Source organism: Psittacula echo (genome assembly GCF_963264785.1).
Source record: "Psittacula echo genome assembly, chromosome: 13".
In the NCBI taxonomy this organism is placed as follows: domain Eukaryota; kingdom Metazoa; phylum Chordata; class Aves; order Psittaciformes; family Psittacidae; genus Psittacula; species Psittacula echo.
The window spans coordinates 2,955,053-2,976,362 of record NC_137749.1 but is presented as its reverse complement, the minus strand read 5'-3'; the positions used below and the strand labels follow the sequence as shown (position 1 = coordinate 2,976,362).

At 39.1% G+C, this 21,310-nt stretch overlaps 1 protein-coding gene across 1 annotated transcript in view; it reads right to left on the bottom strand.

Annotated features, from left to right (window-relative positions):
• Positions 1 to 20,959, bottom strand: part of ATP2A2 (ATPase sarcoplasmic/endoplasmic reticulum Ca2+ transporting 2) — a 40,005-nt gene extending 19,046 nt beyond the window's left edge. The window contains exons 1-5 of the mRNA XM_080628943.1: positions 20,806 to 20,959; positions 19,687 to 19,704; positions 19,514 to 19,596; positions 12,747 to 12,851; positions 10,075 to 10,213 (exon numbers count right to left, since the gene is read on the bottom strand). Coding sequence (XP_080485069.1) covers positions 10,075 to 10,213; positions 12,747 to 12,851; positions 19,514 to 19,596; positions 19,687 to 19,704; positions 20,806 to 20,923 — 463 coding nt within the window. The 5' untranslated portion in view covers positions 20,924 to 20,959. The remainder of the gene's footprint in view (positions 1 to 10,074; positions 10,214 to 12,746; positions 12,852 to 19,513; positions 19,597 to 19,686; positions 19,705 to 20,805) is intronic.
• Positions 20,960 to 21,310: the final 351 nt, after the last annotated feature.

Here is a 21,310-nt window from a genome sequence, read left to right as displayed (position 1 = left end):
ATGCAACTAACAGCAATAATGCACATTAACAAATAACAACCATGAGAAACTCCACTGTGGTGTTACAGCCATAGAACATACAACCACTCACACAAAAGCTATGTAACAGAACACCAAAGAGAATTAAGAGCTGTTTCAAATGTTAAGTAAACTTACATCATGTGACTTCTTCTAAGGTCAAAGAAATCCCAACCATTAAAATCAGCAAAAGATTACATAGTCTTGCTTGTAGACTTAGTTACCTATTTTTGTAAGTATATGTATGTATGTAATGTATATGAAGGAATCCAATAAATCACCACAAATCCCCTTTCTGTATCATTATAGTATGTGAACACTAATTTAAGCCACAATGCCCTTGAGCAGCAAGAGAAAATAGCATTAGACAAATGGTGACCTAGACCAAAAATGGCAAAACTATTCAATATGCTCTCTTGATGTCATGAGGAGGTTTAGATGCAGACATATAGTAGCAGCTGGTTTTTAGATATCACTGAACAACAGGCTAATACTTCAGCACAGTGTGGTGTAACCCCTGCCAATCTGCAGAAACATTCTCGAAGTACTTAAAGCAGCTGGAAAACTACAGCCAACCCAGATACACCACCACATTTGACAATACTGTTAAGTAAGTATTTGTTCAACAGTAACACGAAAAAGCTGTGCAAAAATAATCTTAAAACATTCCAGTAACTGCACAGAACATATGGAAAAGTTTACAAGTGATTTTCCAACCTATTTCTTCTGAACAGCTCGAAGTTGTTCAAACTAGGAGAGACCCTGCTCTAGCAAACAACTGATACTCAAAGCATCAGTATGTCCGTGAAAACTACCACCATCATTATCAATTGTCTGAATCACCAGAACTGAAGTGCCAAATTTATTAGGATACTGCAGCTTTCTATGTTCCTCTCAACTATTTAAGATAGGACACATTATTCAATCACCATCTTTGCCTGAAAAGGCTGGAGTGAAATATTCAAGGCATTTCCAATAGGCAGGAAAGCTGTACATCAGGGTCAGTTACAGACCTATTTTAAGCAGCTCTTTGCAAAATAACAGCTCTGACAACCAGTCATTTATAGACTTGAAGATACTTTCATGAGCATAACTGAAACTGAATATACATAGGAAATCATCCTATGGTAGATAGGAACCCACAGGAAATTTCAGTCAGCCGTCTAGTGCAGATCTCATCTCAAAGTAGAAGGCTTTTTTCCATACACTTCAACACAGGAAAGAAACTAGCGGGTTGTTTAAATACAATTACATTTCAATCAACAGAACTAGTAAAAGTATGACCCAAGGCTTAAAAGACAAGAAATTAGAAGGTGAATATGTATTAACATAGCTAAGTACAGAGCTGCTACAGTCTAAATGGATATAAATCCAGTTTTACATCTAAAATAGCAAGTCAGTTGCAGAAGTATTTTCATCCATTACTTTAACCAAAGGTTTTTTAAATCCTAAATAAGTCACCCCATTTCTACACCACCTCGGAAGAAATCAAAGAAGCTGCTTTCAAAACTGCCCAGGTACATGTCCTTAACGCACAGCACAGTCAAACGCTTAACTACTGATTAAAACAGCCCTTCTAACTATAAAATTGACTGCTTCTTGAAAGAGCAGGAATAGGGTTTGGTTCAAATCATTACAGCTTTATTCATACAATCCTTTTATTCATGCACAGAATACTCTTAGAATTTTTATACTGAGATTCAGCACACAATAAAGGAATGTTTAAAAACAACCTAGTCCCTGTGAGGGGTAAAAGAGAATAAACAGCAATTTTATTTAACTGTGCAAGAGTCTATACTGAAGTAGAATATTAAAGTTTCCACTCCTTGATCAAACCTGGAGTGGTATTTAGTCATGATTCGAATTCTTAAAGTTTGTGTCAATTTATTTTAAACAAGCCATACTCCTTCACTGAAAACACAGACAACTGAATATCTAAAAATCCAGGATTCTTCAGCTACCAACCTGATTATCAGCAGTGTTATCTCGCCAAGATTCCCACTGATTACATTTAACACTGTAGCATTTCTTCTCAAGTTCAAAGCTCTCCACATCTTATCTTACTCCTCCCAATGCTGTGGCAATGTTATAGGTCAATTCCCACTCTGTATGTACAGTAATTTACGTGTATGGTTTAATTTCAAGCGCAGTACAACCCCACTTATCAGAGCTCATCAAAGCAGGCGTGTACTTGCAGAAATGATTGCAGTTCCCCAAGAAGGGGCTTCCTTACAAACTAGTCTTTAAGGACAATCCAGCACACAAACTGCCCTGTTCACCTTGCAAAGCTGCCTTGAAATGGAGGAGGATTCAAGTCTCCAAATCAACTACAAATATAGAATATATTAAGCAATGTTAGTCCCTATTTAATGACAAGCAGTGACTAAAACGATCAACTCATTATGTAGGTATTTCACTTGAACACTGATAATCCTTTTACTTTACCAGTTTCCAAGACAGCAATATTACTAAATATTTAATTTCAGATATTTGGTCAAAATGTGGTTTGAGACATTCACTGGGAGACCTCTACAGCCAAAATGCACTACTGGCATGTTGCAGGCTAGATCAGCCTGTGGTTTAAGCAACCAAGGAAGGTGGGTAGAAGTGCTGAGGCACAGTTCTATGAACAGTGAAGCTGAAGGCAGAATAAGCTTATTAAAGCTGTGCGGATTTCAGTCCCTGTTATATTTTTAGCTGTATCTGGGTTTCAACAAAGAACTTTAACTACAACAAGACCATACTTATCTTTCAAGTTTCAAACGTTATTATAGGTCTTCTAACCAAAATTGCTGGTGACAGGAGATGCAGGAAGCAGCATTAACTTTACCCCCAAGAAGCCACTATGATATACAAGAGTCCTCAAAATGAAACTACTACTTTAAATGTGTACTTTGAACACTGATATCTGCTCTGTTAACTGCCTCTGGTCCCTCCCACTTGCTAAGAGGAGGTTTACAAACAGGTACATTATAAAAAGTAGAAAGTCTTGCTTCCTTTTTATGTTAACAGAAGCATTACAAGAACAATTTATCTTCTTAGCAAAGAAAGTTACATGTTTGCAAACAGCCCATCTACCTGATCACAGTAAATCAAAGTAATTTTGCCTGTACAAGTCAGAATGGTTGTTCATATACAACAAGCACCTAAAGCTTTCTTATTTATGTTTATCATTAACCAAAGCTAATGTCAACCTGCATCTGCTATCAGCAGATTGGGGCTGGAACTGGAGTTTAGCAATAAAGATTATCAGTACAGTTCTAAACTATTCTGCCACTGCTGTCCAATATTGTAACTATGTTTAGGCAAGTTCTGAAGAACTGGGACACTATTTCAACACGTGGTTGGACAATGCAGGAACACAACAGTTCCCGAAAGCGAGTAAAAACATCCCCAAAAAACTGCCATAAAACACCAAATGGAGAAAACAGGAAAAAGTATAAAATGGTGTCATTCCACCCCTCCCCTTTTAAGTGTCTTAAGAGACTAAGGTTTATCGTTACATGTTCCAGGTCTTAAAAAGACACTATGGTCTTCTTTCTGCTCCATCAGGATGCTTTAATTTCATAAGCTATGGTAGAAATACTACCAAATTCTGCAGATATATCCTACCATACTGCTATTAAAACATTCCTGATTCAAGATACACCATGCATGGGGTTTTGCCATTAAAAGGGAAAGGAACAAGCTAATAAAGAATTAATACAATTCTTTTGCCAAAAAAACATAAAGTGTTAGCAACTCTTGCCTTTGTTTCAACATTACATATTACTATGGGTACAGTTACTTAATCCACTTTTCCTAATGAGATCTTTAGCTTCTTGGAAGAGTTAGTCATTCCAAAGTCCCCTTTCTTGGCCCAAATTAAGTTTCTTGTCCTCTAAATTAGAGGACACATCATTGTGTGAACATTTATTAATAAACTCAGGCAACTGAAGCTTCCTACATTAAGTATGGCCATCACCTTAAGGTTTAAAAACTGAAATGGGTAGGCTTAAAGTAACACATATGTGATGCTACACACTTTGATAAACCAGAAATGAGCATTGTTTCTGCTGGGGGACAGAAATAGTTAAAGCTTACACCTGACCAGAACAACTGCTTCTATTCAGAAGTACAGCTGTCACAGCACAACTGCTTTATATGTTAAACTTCCTTAACACAAGCTCAGTTTAGCCCCTCTTCCCCCCTTGCATGCACACAATCTCATCTTCCTATTGTGTTTCATTTCGTTAGACTATCAGAAACCTCATTTTTCTTCTGTAGTAACAGTTTTTAAGCATTTAACACTTCCTGAATAGGATATAATAAAATGCTACCAAAAAACAGCAGCTCTACAGAACAGGAAGATTGAGCCTATCTACACCTTCATACAAAGCCAAGAGTGTCAAATTGTCAGAATCAGAAGACCGACTATGAAGTATATTTTAAGTCTGAGTTTCCATTCCAAAGCAGTAAAATATAGCTTTTTCTGAAAAGAGATCTAATACCACTGGTCCGTTCAGTTTTAACTGTACCAGTAAAACACCATTTGCTTTTACTGCTAGGATGACAGAACAGCACATTTGAATACATTCATTCTCTGCTTTTATGATGCATGTTACAGATTAGACAATGTTCATGAGAAAAAATTATATACTGTATTAAATAGTGCATAAGACTTGAATCATTCCTATTGTATTTCTTATTGTTTTGTACAAACACACTTTTAAGCATCACTGTCTCCGAAGAGGGCACCAGAACACTGAATAAGATGTGCCAACGGACCCTGTCTGTAAGTCAGCACTTATTTCTAATCTGAATTTATCTACCTTTAGCTTTTAATTAGTGGTTCTATTTATATCATTGTCTTCTAGATTAAAACCTCTTGTGATCAGACTATAAAAATAGCAGAAAGAACAAAGTGGCAAATTAAGTTTTAACTTTTGCCAGATCAAGTAGAGAACAAAGCCATCTTCGCACCACAGCCGAAGCCTTGCTTCCAAGGTAGGTTGCATTTGGGCGACAGAGGAACAAGTAGTAAGAATCCTGGAAGGTGCATTATAACTCTGAGTGCAAGATGTCTTCAGTCTTGCTTTGCCAGGGTGATATGGTATTAACAGAACGTTATCTTGATGTTCAAGTATTTCTGTCAGTACTATCTGTGCTTATAATATAACCCAGCTGCAATATTGATTCTAATCAGAGTATAGAACATCAGACATGGTCTGAATTCAGATAATTAAAACACAGTTTCATTGTTTTTACCTAACAGTTTGGCAACTCTGGAGGAAAATGCTACAGGGATTGGGAAAAAATTGGAGATGTGCTTTGCAAGTTTTCAAATGTGTGTTCAAAGTGACACAAGTTTAGGCTGTGCCCTCAGTTGAACCTCACCAGACTTCAGTGGAGTGTGCAAGGGAGTTTGGACAGCAACCGGTTATCTCACAACTGCCTCTGACGTGTTCGTGTTTGACAACCAAAATGCCTGCTGAAGCTCAGATTTATGCAGCACTCGTAGGTGTGTTTATCAACCACTGATCCTACGTCTGTATTTTCTCTGGTTCAAAAGCAGTACTTTATGGAAAGACCAAAATATGTGCAAACCCAACAATTTGCACTAAGAAAACCCAAGCAAACCAAAACCTAACTTGCAGTCAACTTCTTTGCATCTCAAGTGACCCTCTCAGCAGTATGCTTTTATAACAGCCTCCAGTAGGTCACTATTCTGGACTTAGGTCTTACTCCTTTTCATTGTCTTTTCATCTCAATAGTTAGAAAAAAAACAAACCTACATCTCTAGTACCAAGTCTGAAAATTGATCCTAGTTATTAGAAAAGTAACACAGGCGGAAGGACCCAGATGGTTTAGAGTAAGATCCTCAATATCAGTGTTCATTGTTTATACTATCAGGGAGAACCTGGAGCTCTTCATAACCACACTGGAATTTGAAGGAGTTCAGTTTAAGGATCTGTCTTCCCAAGCTTCTTCACCCAGAAATTTATCTTTCCTTAATTATAAGGCATCTGCGCTTTAGGAAAAGTCTTAAGGTACTCTGCAGTTAGAATTAAAAGCCTCAGAAAGCAGTTCTTGCGTGCTTTATGCCAGGTATAATCTTGAAGTCTTCTGGAATACACACTAATTTAATAAGCAACAGCTTCTGGGAACTCCATGTGCATTTTTAAGCCATTGAGTAATTACAGATGTAAGAGTGGATGACAAGAACCATCATTCAACACTTCAGAGAAAAGAGGAACTACCACGGCTCCAGTTTGGTCACTTATTGATTGCAACTAATATACATTCATTTATTAAATTACAGAAAGTCAGATATACTGTACCTAAAATAAAACATTTTAGACCAGAAAATACAATCGAAGTGTCAAGAACTTCTGTTCCCAAATGTGCTTCTTTAAAACAAAAGTATTTGCAACCACTTTATCCTAATTTGTATACTGGACTTCATACACAACTTCTACGAACTAAAGCCATGCTGCTTTAAGTTTCTGTTTAAAATGTTACTTCAACCAAGGCAAACAAAACCTCAATTAAAACAAAGGACGTCTTTATTAAGATAGGCACTAGTTACAAATTTAAAGTGCACCCCCCCATAAACTTAAGCTTTTATTAGCAGCAAGATAATCCATTTAAGACAGGCAAACTGAAAAGCCATTTGAGGACAGCATCTGGCCTTTTTTTCAGTTCATCAATTCTAAGAAACAAACAGTGTAGCTTAGTAACCCTCACACACTACAGTTCTGAACTATGCCCACCAAAGGTCCACAAGCAAATTTCAGGCATACAGCCCAAATCTGTAATCCCAGTTTCATCCTGGAGAGTTCCCCTTGATAGAACAGTATCTTTTCCAGCATCTCTGCTTAAGTGGACATGGAAGAAATTCTTCCAAACATATACAGTTAAGAAGTGCATGCCTGCACGTTCTCTGGGCAAACATGGACTACAGTGTCAGCTCATATACCTGCATTTTAGTGTAGGATTACTGTTGAATTTGTTAACTACTGGGCATAAGGATCAGTAATTGCTCATAGAGTGTTCTGCAGTATCTGTATGCACACTGATCCCCAAGAGACACGCAAGACATTAGGTTATCTACCACTTGAGGGATCATCTAATTCAGGTTATTCTATATTTACTATGGGGTGACAATGCAGTCCTGCAGTTTCTTCTTATTACTTCTAGTCAAATAAACCAGCATCCATTTCCTCTGCGAACTGATCACTTAAAGAAAACATCTTCCAGGAGCTTTATTTTAGAAGGCCATGAGGCAGACTGTAGTCTATATAATGAATACTGTCAAACTCCATAAACAGCATAAGGAGCCGGAAGAAAAAGTAATAGCATAAACCATTATTGCACTGTCTTTGGCTTATGTTAAGCCAGCCAGATTATCTTTAATGGGTTCAAAACTACTGAAAATACCAAATGATTTTGGAAATGGTTCAATGCTACTTATTCTCAGGAAATTCTTGCAATATAAAGAGACAAACACATTCCCTCATTTTCAATCTACCAGTTCCTGCAACGAAGACATATTTCTGTGTCAAGCGCACATATAGCTAATTCAAATTAACAAAGCTGTTATAATGTTAAATACAATTGTTGTAATGGAAGATCTGTACAAAGCTGTTCAAAATTAGGTATCAGCATAGGGGAGAAACCTATCACCTGGTTATTTATGCCACTCGGTTGAAAGATATTTGCCTGGACACACAAATGTCATTGGCACTTTGCCCAGAATTCCATACCCAGATATGTATCCCAGTATGAAGTGCTCTGTCACTTCCCTACATGGTCATCTTTTTGCAAACACCATGTCAAAGGCCATCGCAGTACTCTTGCACTTGAGGCAGGGACATGCACACAGTCTCTCTCACCTCCAGGTCTTGACACTAACGCTGGTACATAGTGTCTTGCTCTTCTCTACTTGCTTGGTAGCTTTTCTGAGCTTGATTACAATTAAAATATCATCATTGTCTAGCTACAGGCTAGAATTTATTGTTTCAGTATCAGAGTTCATATTATATAGAAGCACTTCTGTATCAAACATCTATGTGACTTACACTTAAGGTACCTTCACTTAAAAAGCTGCAGTTGATCATATTTGTCAATGTAAGAAAAATATGCTGAGAGCTTAAGACAAACTGTTGTGTCATCAGCCCCAAGGCAGAATATTTTAACCAGCATGAGCTTTTATAGCCAATTCACAAGCTAGACCACCTACCATAAGGGACAGTCATAGAAGCTGTGTAATTTGTTTCCCTACATGAGCATAGTAGTTTTTAAGTTTGTCCTCCACCTCTTCCAAAACAGCAAGAAATCAAGCAGAAAACTTTCTGTGCTCTAGACACCTGGCAGAGCAGCAAAATCCAGCATTCTTCCTCAATGAGATACCTCAAACCAGCCCAAAATACATAGTCATCACTTTGCAATTTACCAATACTGCTTTAAAGTACCAAAAAACACAACCCCAGTGTATTCCCAGGATATAAACTGCTTCCAAAACTACCATTCTATTGCTGACATTTAGAAACAGGATGAAGACTTGGACTAGACATTTACTGCAGAATCTGTAATTTATACAGTTCTGTTTGCCTCCAAAAGGACACAAAAAACATCAGCTGCCGAAACCAAATCACATTGCAGAACTCACAGATTGGATTGCACAGTGCAGCAACAGTGAGTCAAAACAGCTGAGTAAGTGACAAGGTACCACAATTCACCCTTTACTTCAGCTATCAGCACTTTGTATTTGTACTTGTTCCTCACCAACAGATGCTAAGAGGAAACTAGCTTCAGCCTTCATGAGATTCACACTTTGAACTATCACAGCCAGGGCTGCTGTGGCTGAAATCATCCTATGCACAAAACTGAGCCTCCAGACAGGGCTCAGTGAATGTTAAAGTTTCTCAAGAAATGAAAGCTAGGCAGAGAGCCAACACCAGCTTCATTTTGAGTGCATACTCTCTCTGCTTGCTAATTAAAATAGGAGGATAGTCAAGTTTAAGGGTATATATTTATCTCCTCTTGAGACAGCTACCACCTCTAAAAGCAAAGTGACACTAGCGCAAAGAAAGTTTGATGTACACCCTAGATTGTTCCCAAAGGAACAATCACTCAACAGTTGATAATGACCTACAAAATATGAGTATGCAATCAGTTCTGACACTCTACAAGGATCACCTAGTTTTATCTGGGAAGGCATAGGAAACGTTAAAGTCACTGAGAGGTCCAGTTTAAGAGAAGTTGTTACTGGTACGGCATTATCACCAAAATGAAGGGGGTTTAGCTGTCAGTATACAATACTTCTATTTTTGCACTTCTTCCAAATAAAGATATACCTCTTAGGGCAAATCTAAGTTATTAGAAAGCTGGATGCAATAGTCCAGTCTTCTAAGAATGGTACTTCAAATGCTTGCACTGGAGAAACAGGAAGCTCTATTTTGTATAGTTCTCTATTTGGGGTCTCCTACACAGCAATAGGCAAAAGAAGCAATAAATTATGAAAGATGAGGAAACAATGATGCCACATGCTAGTCATACCAGCTGAGAGGACTGAGGAAGACATCTGTAAGAGAATTTGAAAGGCACTGCTACTACAAGTGTCAGAGTTGGAATAAACCTTATCTTTCCTTAGATAAAGAGCAGAGCGTGACTAAAAACAAAGTATTTTTACATTCCAGATCCTAAGGAAACTGAACGTATTTAAAAGCAAGGAAAAAGAGTATTTTGTGATAGAAAACAGACAAATTAAGACACTCTGAAACCAGACTTTAGAAAATAGCCCTGACAAGTGTTAAACCTGTGCTCCAATTAAGATACTTTGCTATTAGACCTACCAATTAAACTAAGTGGCAATTTGAAAAACAATTCCCTCAGTGCAAATGCACATTTAAGGTAATTACAGATGAAGAGAGGCAAGACTGTTCTTAAGTGAAAGCACATACTTAGGTGTCTTTGAAAACTCCCCCCAGGGCCTCAAATCATTAAGATAAGGCCCCCACAACAGTTTTACACTACTATGCTGATACATGTACGCAATACAGAAATGAGTCTTACCTGCCACTTCTACAATATCACCTGGGACAATGTCTCTTGCTTTAATCCTCTGTACACTTTTTCGGTCTTGTCGATACACTTTGCCCATTTCTGGCTCGTATTCTTTAAGGGCTTCAATAGCATTTTCAGCATTTCTTTCCTAAAAGACAACAAAAAATGTGTAATTTTAAAAGCCCTCAAGGGAAAATACATGTGTCAGATCTGTTTTTTCAAATGCATTATTATATGAATCCTGGTGACTCAGCTCAGTTACATTTATTAATACAGAAAATTATGTGACCTCTCTCCTTGTGAGGTTGCTGAATGGAAATAATTACAACATAATTCAGATATTAGAGGGCATTTACAATCTAGAAGTTGTTTATTCAAACCCTGCAGCATTTCCCATCAATAATATCTGCTGTGTCTTGTTACTGGGAGGCCACACAAAGAGTTCTATGTAACATACGGATGCTTTTTGACTGGAAAAAAAAACCTACTAAGCAGAAATAAGGCTTATGGGTATAGTCTTGTCTTAGGTGCATCTTACCAGCTGAAGCAGTTTAGACTCAGACTGGAGTGGACTAACACTCCTGAATTTTACTTACTTATAGAAATAAAGGGTTGCACTTGCAATGAGGTTGCAGCGAGGTGGGTGTTGGTCTCTTATCCCAGGTAACAAGCGATAGCACAAGAGGCAACAGCCTTAAAGTTGCACCAGGGCAAGTTTAGATTGGACATTAGGAAAAATATCTTCACCAAAAGGACTGTCAAGCACTGGCACAGGCTGCCCAGGGAAGTGGTTGAGTCACCACATCCCTAGAGATGTTGAAAAGACATGTAGATGTGGCACTTAGGGACACGGTTCAGTGGTGGGCCTGCCAGTGCTGGGCCAGCGGTTGGACTCAATGACCTTAAAGGTCTTTCCCAAGCTGAACAATGCTTCAGCTTGAACAATGCTTCAGCTGAACAATGATTCAGCTGGGACAGCCAGCTCAGTGTGTTAGACTATCTCCCCTTGTTCAGTTTGTTGCTTGATGTTATGGTAGTTAAGACTATCTTGCTGATCACTGAGGTACTAACAGATGGCACTTTGGGAAAAGTGCATGTGAGAGGAAAGGTTGAGGAGGGCAGATCTAAGGCAATGACTCAGTTGCTCACATCCAGTACCTGTATGAACAGATACATTTATGGGTGGAGACTATGTACTGAGACTTATTTTCCATACCCATTAAGACAAGGGAATGAGTCATTTAAGCTCTACAGCAATTGTTTCACAATTCCGTTCACTGCATGTGTGTGTGTGTGTGCATATATATATATGTATGTATTCTTTGTACACTATCATGTCTGAAAAGAAAGACTGGTTATTTCCTGCAACAAGGTATACAACTACAAATGAAAATTCTCAAACTATATAGATAGCTTTACCTTACATTTCATATTTAAAGTTACTACATGCAGAATTGTAACTCAAAGTTTCAAGTTAAAGATAAATTCTTGCACAATTATTTTATAAAGATTTGAATAGAAAATGACACTTCAGGGGCAATGCTGTCATCTCCTGATAGACTTCACCTTTTCCCGCCATACCAGCTCTAACAGCTGCACAGCAAGCTGCTAATAATGGAGTTTTTCCAGGGTTAGTCTCTTGTGCACAAGTTAGGCAGCTTACTTGGGCTAACATGGAGCAGAGCACAATAATGTGCAGTAATGCCACTCACTGCCCTTTCTGGTGGCTTGCAGTGTGTAGGTTCCTCTCTAACATGTTTTAACCTGTCAACAGGGCTCCACCTCTTAATTTGTTGGGGTTTTTTGACAGGTTCACATTTTAAGTATGAAACCTAACGTGCTAAGATAGCAAGTAACTATCACATTAACACCAGCCAACCAACCACCAAAACCAACCTTACAAAGAACTTAAATTACCCTAAAAGTCCTAGAAAACCTTTTATCTGTAGAAAAACAATCTTAATAAAAACACACCCTGCTTGGAGCAACCAAAATAGTAACCTGAAGTTCTATGAACAATTTTGTTCTGGCATCTCAAGAAGTGTTAGAATGTGTTACTGGTATTACTGCCTGTATGATTTATAAAAAGCCATCTGATTGATATCACAGCTGATAATGAAGGAGAAATTTCATAGCATGTAGAGGAAGCTTCTGCCTTTTGACAGACATGCAGCCTTTTGATGTACATTTAGCAGGTACAATAGTAATTGAATAGGAAGAATTAACACTATATTAATGTATTAATAAATGTACTAAAACATAGCACTTATCTCAAGAGGAAAGAGAAGAAACTAGATTACAAGTGTTCCATCCTTTGCTCCTTAGCTGGGACAAATTCCCTTTGTTGCAAGCTGATCGAATTCATTGTTTCTTGGCTTTGCAAGATTTAACTCATTTCCTTCATTCTGGACTACCCCGCCCATGTGTTCACCAGTGTGGGGCCAAACACACCGATGGGCACTTTGGCTTTTCGGCAATACTTCTGAAGCTTTCATTTTACCTTTAAGTCAACACTTTCTGTGCACAAGTTTTATGGCATGTTGACTCCTGGGAATCTAAAGTTAGTAACACAGATTACTTGCATTATATGAGGCACCTGACACTACACTGTATAGTCTCTCCTCTTAAACCAAGAAAACCCCAAACACTTGAGATTTGATATTGTAAAAATAGCTGCATACCTGCCACACTCCCACAATTGCATTAGCTACTAAGATGAGTAAGATTACAAAAGGCTCTACAAATGCTGTGATTGTTTCTTCACCTTCTTCAAACCAGGCCAGGACCTGGAAGAGAAACACAATGATTTAAATTACTAAATGATTTACACAGACATCTTGCAAACTTGAAACCCCGTAAGTTTCAGTTGAGTAATTCTGGAAACCCCTCAATCTTCCAAGTTGTAGTTCTGTAGTTCATGAAGGAGCTGGCAATATGCAGGGGAAAAGGAGAACGAATCTTTACTGAAGTAGTACAGAGTTTATTTCCAAGGCTGCTCTTCTTTTAAAGGAGCAAGCTATTTATCTGGGTAATGTATTACTACTTTTGCTTCACAAATGAAAGCAGAAGTTGTGACAACAGCTACACAATACAGATGAATTCAGAATTACTCAGAACACTAAAATTTTGCAGAATTTGAGTTTTAACCAAGGTCTTTACCAGTAACTCAGATACACAAATGGAAACAGCTTTAAGTGGAGGAGATATGAAAAATAAGCATCTACTTATTTAAACATAAGCATCTAAGTGAATTGTATAGTTACATCTGAAGTTGAATTCTGAGCTGAGTAGCTTGTAAAACCCAAAACTGGATTTTAAAGATTTAAAAAAGTAAATCAACTTGAAGACTTGCTTGAAAGGCTCCACATGTTTTATTTCAGTTCTTTTGCTTTAGAATGACACTATAGTTTTATCCTCCTGCCATTCACCTGACTTGAATGGGGATGTGTCAGGGCTTCTGCAGTGTTCTGTCACTACTGAAAGTCAAACTTATATGACCAGAGAGGAAGAGTTTTTTCGTCAACATGTTGAGCAACAGGAAGCCTGGAAAGTGACAGTAAATAGGAACAACGTGTTGAGATAATTAGGGCTGGTAGTCAGGCAACAGCACTCTGAATCACTAGAAGACTGCAGCGAGCAAACCGTTACTAAAGCGAGCGCCATAATTCCACCAACATGCTGCTCAGAGCTATTGCTCAATTGTGAAACACTCCAGGATGTTAAAAGGAAGGAGGCAGCAGCATGAAAGCCTCAAGCAGAAAACAGACTGTCAAGCAAATGCAATGCAACTACAGATTTTTATTACAAAAAGGATAAACTTATAAGATCCAGGTTATGATTAGTAAGATTGAAAGTTTCCAACTGGCAACACAACATGTTAAGGGTCTGTGTAATCCCTCTGGAGAAGGGATTTAGTTAGGATCTCTTATACTCTCTACATCTCAGTATATCTCCCCTCCTCCCACATCACTTATCTCCAATCCCCAGTAACAACTTTAGCCATTTGACCTGCTAGAGCAGTCATACAGTCTACACTGTAGTCTTCACTCCATGCATTACCCTTTATTTCATGGACAGCTTTTACTCCGCACCAGCACTGCTGCCTCGCATTTAGCTACACAAAAGGCTAATGGTACATTTCCAGTTTCCTTAGCATATAATAAGGTCACACACTGCCATCAGAAAAGCTGCTTCGTATCTGTTTCTCCCCTCCCTTTCTTTATTGGAACTCTGCAGAGCCTATTTTGCTTCCAACAAAGCAAGTAAATCTGATCATTGTGATGTTTGTAACAGAGCAGGCACCTACAAGGCACCTGCAATAAAACATCTGCTTTACACAATGCTAAAACATAATTCTTTCAGACTGAAGACCATGTGTCTTCTAAAATAACATTGAGAAAACCTGCAACTTTAAGAGGTAAGGAAAGTAGGTACAAGGACAGCAAGATCCAAGTATGTCAAGGAGAACCAAATTAAGTTTTTACAGGATCTTTTCTTTCAATAAGCCATTATTTCAAAAAGAGCACATGAACTCAGCTTAGAGATCCTGATAGTACAGATCTGACTGTTTAGATCTTTGGGGTTTTTTTTTGGCAAAATAATCAATCTGTGACCAGATTAAAATGAAGTACCTAATTAATGCTGGAAGACAGCAACACATTTCTCCCCTAAAAGGTTTCCACACCATTACTAGCAGTGGAATGACCTAAGCTCTAGTTCTAGAATGTTTTAGTAAATATAGTCATAGAAATAACAGAAAACATTGCGAGTTCCTGGGTTTGTCACAGCAGATTACAGCTATATTAACACTACATTTAGGATACTAGTGACATATAACATATACTACTGTAACAGATGAGGTTTATTATTTTATAGTAGCCTGAAGTAAAAACAAAACCACAGTAAAACCCAAAGAAAAAGCATAACAAGGAATACAAGTATTTAACTAGGCGTTTTTAGTAACAACAGATCATATGCTGAAGCCTGGTAGAGACCAGGCAACTCTTGTCAAAGGCACTGAGTCCTTGTCAAAGTTTCCACCAGTATACTTTTAAGACCCTGGAGAGGTTTACAGCGAGAGATCTTTTATTTGACTACTACTCAGAAGGGCCCCATCATATTTCTGCCCTTATCACTTTAAGACTCACATGCAGAACAGCTTCATTTCCAGGTCATTGATCTCCGATGTACTGCTCAGACAGTATGGTCAGTAAGTAAAGTTAGCATGCATCTAAGAAGCTTAAAAGAGTGGCTGGTGGGGAAAGAATAAGATAATTGCTCAAGAGAAATGCAAGTCTGAAAACATAAGGAGAAATTAATAGCAAGACATAAAAGTCCCATACCAACAGCCAATCTCAGCAGCAGCTTTCATTCAGCGTATTTGCTTTAGGGTTGCTACAGCTATGCCTTGCAGAAGTCTATTTTAATCAAAGCCTAATGGGGTTAACCTGCAAGATACTATGCACAGTGACAGGCAAATGGCACTTAAGTCTTCATGGTTATTGGTAAAAAGGGGGCAGAGGTACAATGCAGAAGGCAGCCGGCAATGAGATGGCTACTGATGCGAACAGCTAGAACAGCAGTGTCCTTGCAGCTTTCTGCATTTCTACAAGGTAACTATCTCTGTATTGTTAGGTAAGCTATGGAGGCAAGTTGCCTCAGGTGACTACTTATCATTAAGTAACACACAGAATTAAAGAATGGAAGTTTCAAGACAGAGCTGGGTTGCCCAGCAGGCTGTACCCGCTTACCACTAACAGAGGAAAAGCAAACAGTTTGTTGTCAGCAACTTAACAAGGGCATTTGTTTGGTTTTCCTTTTGACAATGGAAACTTAGAAGCAGGCTGAGCGAGCAAGACCTCATCCTAACAGAAAGGAGCCCTGGACTAATTAAAGCAGGTCATGTAAAACTATGGACTGCTTCTAAGAGCCTTCTTCTCACAGGATACTGTGAATTGAGATTTAGTACATTTTGGACAGAGTAAAAACTACTACTCAGAAACCTCTCTTTCAGTGTTTTCTCTTTTCAATACATGTTAGCTTAAAATTAAGCAGTTGCAAACTATTTCAGTAGTTCTGATACTTGTTCCATGACAGTTACACTGAACACCAGGAACTACTGCAGGAAAAACTCCCTGTTTTAGGTCAATTTTCAGTAGAGATTTTTATTTGCCACTCAAGGAGAGGAGTTAATAAAAGGAAACAACCAAAAAAAACCAAGCCAAGAGAGTTTGACCACACATGCAAGTACAAGAATTTTACCAGGTTAGCAAATTAATAGCACCCATCAGATATATGCTACTCTGGATTTCTGTAAATAAACACTTTTAGTGTAACAATAAGGAAATTAAAAAGATACTTTGTAAAAATCAGACTGTGGGTGCTATGTAAAATGGAATCACAATCTCTTCTCACAGCTTTAATCACCTCTCCCCATGAGCTGGTATCTCAGCTGCTATTAAGTAATCCGAGTTTAGCTGAAAGCATGTCAGTGTGATGTTCCACAGCAATCTTTATCTTGCGCCACATACTCATTGCTGCTGACCTTAACAGGTAGGTTTTGGGGTGATTTCAGGGCAAAGCCTGCACGTTTCTGCGGCACACCTTACTTCCTCTAAGAGTATCTTTGCTCACCTTTTAACACAGATTAGGTTATCCTCCTACTAATTTACAGGCTATAATCATCTCTGGACTAAATCACAATATATTGTTTTAATCTAAACTACTAGGAAACATTCCCAGAACAATCACAATGCTCTTAGGATGCTGTATTAATACTTCAGGTTTGGGTAAAGCTTGTAGTCTATGCTGCATCTTGTAGAAGAAAACTCACTCTATGTGAAGTCCAAACATAAGATTGCACAGTTAAGCATACAATCACTCTTTAAAGCATATATACTTCACCAAAGAAAAACTTTACATCAGATGCATCATCAACATCTTGCAACTTGTCATTTACACAGCAAAGCAAGCTGTTCTTTTATGTAAATAGTGTAGAACTAAGTACATGCTACACAAGCAGCAAGAATTAAAAGCCATAGTTCATGGAAAATTAAACATCCTTTTACTTGCACGCAGAGTCAGGCTGTGAAGGCCCTTGAACCGCTGAGATACACTCTACAGGTTTACTTCCATGCAGGCTTCATAGAACACTGAGACAAAGTCCAAGCCTATACATAGATCTATTTACTCATCATAAGAAATTATTTATATTGTTTCTCTTCGAAAGCCATACTTAAGGCTTTTACTAACTGGACACATCTGTAACAGCAGTTCTGACTTGAAACACAGGACATAGTATCTACAGCCAACAAACACGCAGCATATGATCCCTCCAATCAGCCAGGGTGACACAGATTCAGCTGTTAGTCTGATTTATTTTACTGACACATACCTGACAGGGGGTGTGGGAGTAGAGGACACAAAAGGCACTTCAAACAAAGAAGTTTATGTTGTATGTAAGAGGTGATGTTTCTGCACAAAAATCTAAAGCAGATCGCTGTTAAAAATGGCTTTTTCTGTGCAGTTACTCACAATAGAAAAAATCTAGTATTTATGATCACAACACAGTCACCAGAAAAGCTTCCACAGTGCAAAACAACGGTGATCTACACACCTCAAGATGCTCTTTCTCATACAGACAATACATGATCACCTTCTGAGCCAGAAAAAAGCCGGAAATACACAAAGTTTTTTAACGTACTAAAATTGTATCTTTTTTATTAACATTTCATCAGAAGAAAATCTTTGCTACTAACATCAATTCATAGTGAGTATCTGTAGCTCTCAAATAGGAGACAAAAAAGGCAGAGCAGTAGCCCAAGGTCATATAGCATGTCAGTTGCACAGAACCCAAATCTATCCCACACTCCATTAAAATACAGCCTCCTCTTAATTAGATAGTAAAATTAAGCATACTGAAAAAAGAAACTGAATCCAGATACTAATCAAGTTTTCAAAGAGGGCTTGGCAGTGTACGTTCTATGACCTCTGTCAGTCTGGTATTGTACTTACTCCGATTCAACAATAAAAGCTTCAAATATGGTGAATTTGATTTTCCACTTACTTGGCTGTAACAAAACCACATAAAGTACTCTGGCATGAAAGGCTAACAAACTTCTGCACTGTCATTTATCTCATGAGATGAAAGTCACGCCTCTTCAGGCACAGAAATACATCCCCTTCTTACCCTCTGAGAGGGGAAAACGGGAAAGACGAGGGAAAAAAGCTTTTGAATGACCTGTTCATTCGTTTTTCTACAGCCAGCCTGATTTACTCCCCATGAAACAGAAGAGTCAGTAAAGCACATCTGTCTCCATGGTCAAGACCAAGGCTCAACTGGTGATGGTACATGCATACCAAAACCCAAAGCGCTTTGAGAAGTGTCAGCGTGGGGATAGCTGAAGCCTCTCTCGGTGGAAGAAGAGCAATACAGCATGTGCTGCAACAGCCACAACAGAGCAGCCCTCCCCCATCAAACAGAACAGCTCCACAGCACATTCTCCTCCGACCATCCTAATTAGTTTGCCCTTAGCTAAAGGGTCACCACAATTTCCACTCCCCCCAAGAGCTGCAGCATTTATTTTTTCTTAAGCAGTTAATTACAACTCCAGGGCAAAGTCTACTATAACTTTTACTCCTACCTAACCAATTTAATGCTCTGCATGCTTCTATTTCTGTTGTCCAGCTCCCCAGGACATACAACCTTCATTTTCCTTTTGTACTTAGCCTTTATCTTCCTTTTCAGTTTTTCAGCAAACACATACCCTTTACCCATTAGGTAAAAAGATTGCATAAAAATGCTTTTAAAATTAAAAAAGTTAAAATTGTTCTTATTCTTTTAATCCTGTATGTAAAGCAAGATGTCCATTTAAATGACTAGACTCTTCAAAGGTCAGTTACCAAATTTGGTCAACAATGGTGCCATCACAGCCGTCATCATTCTTGTCACTGTCAAAAGCAACAACTGTCACCTTGCTATTATCAGGAAGGGAAGGCAACTGGAATATTCGCCATGTAAATTCTATTTACAGTCTGCACTGCATCCAAAACTGTCTTCCAATGATTATACATTGAGCTTGATAACAATTAACTCAAAGGCAAGAAGAATGTCCAGTTAAACACTTACTCAAGGTTAGTTTTCAAAGCCAACAAAAGCATTGGGAAATCCCACCTCAAATAAGCAAACCAGGCTGAATGAGAAGCACTTTTTAAAATACCTGTCAAGTGTGGTTACGTACTTATGACTCATGCAGTGAAAGATTCCCTGAAATTTTGGTTTCTAGCATATGGAAACCTCTGCACAAGGCAAGTGATTTAAGAGATTGCAAATTTACTTTGTACCTTATACTTCTAACTTTTGAGAAAGAGTAACTTCAGTACATACAGCTCCTATACATTGTCATTCTGCAATACAGAAGCCTACGAAACGAAAAAAAGTCATACTTACAAAAGATATGCAAGCTGCCAGCAACAGAATTCTAACTAGTAAGTCTTCAAACTGTTCAATCACAAGCTCGAGTAAGGTTTTTCCTGCAATACGTAGCAAAGCCATTTAGTTATGTACCTTTAAAAAAGGATGAATTATCAACAAGAATTAGCAGATTTCATGAACACACTTACCTTCCTCTGCTGGTAACTCTGTCAGTGGAAGATTTTTCCAGGAAGCATGTCAAAGAAAAAAAGATCATCGGAGAAACACATTAGAGAGCATTGCAAGGCATCCACTAGGTATCGTTCCTGGTTTGCACACTCAACTGGGTTGGATTTGACAGACATACTGAAAGCCTCATTAAGGTGCCTCGTTTCATTAAAGCATCTGAATAGGCCTGATGGGTTTGCATTTTAACGCACTTAGAGGTTAGCCGGAATGTGCCAAGGGTTACAATTCAGCCAAGTCATCACTCCAGCCAGCTGTGGGACTTGTGCTGTTGCTGCACACAAAGGGTCAAAGGCTCAAAACGCTTTTCAAACGCTTTCTGACAAAGGTTTTCCTCCACATTCACTTAAAAAAAACCCAAAAAACAAACAACAAACTTGGCTAAAGATATTTCAGATTCTTTCCTCCATTTTAAGGGCATTTTCTTATTTCTGCTCTCCCTTCCATTTCCTTACAACTAGATTTAGTAATTCCAAGAGGCAAAAAAGCAGTGTTAAAGCTAAAAAAAACCCCACCGTGTAATTTTCTCATAGCTTTTCAGTTTAGTACAGCGGCACTGGAGTTCAAAAGGGACTGGGAAGGCCAACAGTATGGATTAAAGGAAAAAACGAAACATCGGCCGAATTCTGTGACCCGACTCGAGAGAAGAATGTAAAATAAGGGACGGAAAAGCACTGAAAAGCAGAGGAAAATGAAGGTCAAGACGGACGAAACCCACATTAAAATCATAAATAAACAACCCACAGGGCTTCATTTCAGACTGGAAGATTTCCCAGCGTTAAGGTGAAAGGAAACGGAGGTGACATCCTCCTTTCCAAAGCAGCCCTGTGAGCTCGGGGTATGAAAGAAACCCACGAGGTGGAGTTCAAGTCAGCCATCTTCTCTCCCTCGCTCCTATTCCGGGTCCTGTAAGACATGCCGGCTTCGCAAATACACACACGTTTAGGCCTCGAAAGAAGGCCCCGGGAAGGATGAGCTTAAAAGAGGAAAGGGATGGAAGAGAGGAGAGGGGAAAGACGACGAGTGCCAGCGACAGCATCCCCGCGGCGGGGGGAGGCGGCGGCGCGGGCCGGTTCACCTACCATTGGAGCCCCATTTCTCCTTCAGCTTCTTGACTTGCTCCAGGCTGAGCCCAGTGCTTTCGTTGACGCCGAAATAAGCCAAAACTTCCTCCACAGTCTTTGTGTGCGCGTTCTCCATGGCTGGGGCAGGGAGCAGCAAATGGTGCCTCGCCTCTTCCTCCTCAGCGGGCGCGGCGGCGAGCCCCCTCCTCAGCCCCTCGCTCTCTGCCCCACCACCCCCGTGCTATCACCATAGACCCCCTCCCGCGACTGAGAGGAGCACCTGAGCCCACCTCAGCGCTTCCTGAGGGAGGCCGAGACGGGGAGAAAAATATACTTAAAAGATTAAAAAAAGGAGAAAAAGGAAAAAATAAAAAAAAAAAGGGGGGAAAGGAGCCGGAAAAAAAAAGAAGCCCTCGCCCCCCTCCCACCCCACACACCCTCCGAGGGAGCCGAGCGGCCTCTCCAGTGGGGATGAGCGGGGCTTCAGGCACCCCCCAGCTCCGGGCGGGCAGCTGAGGAGAGC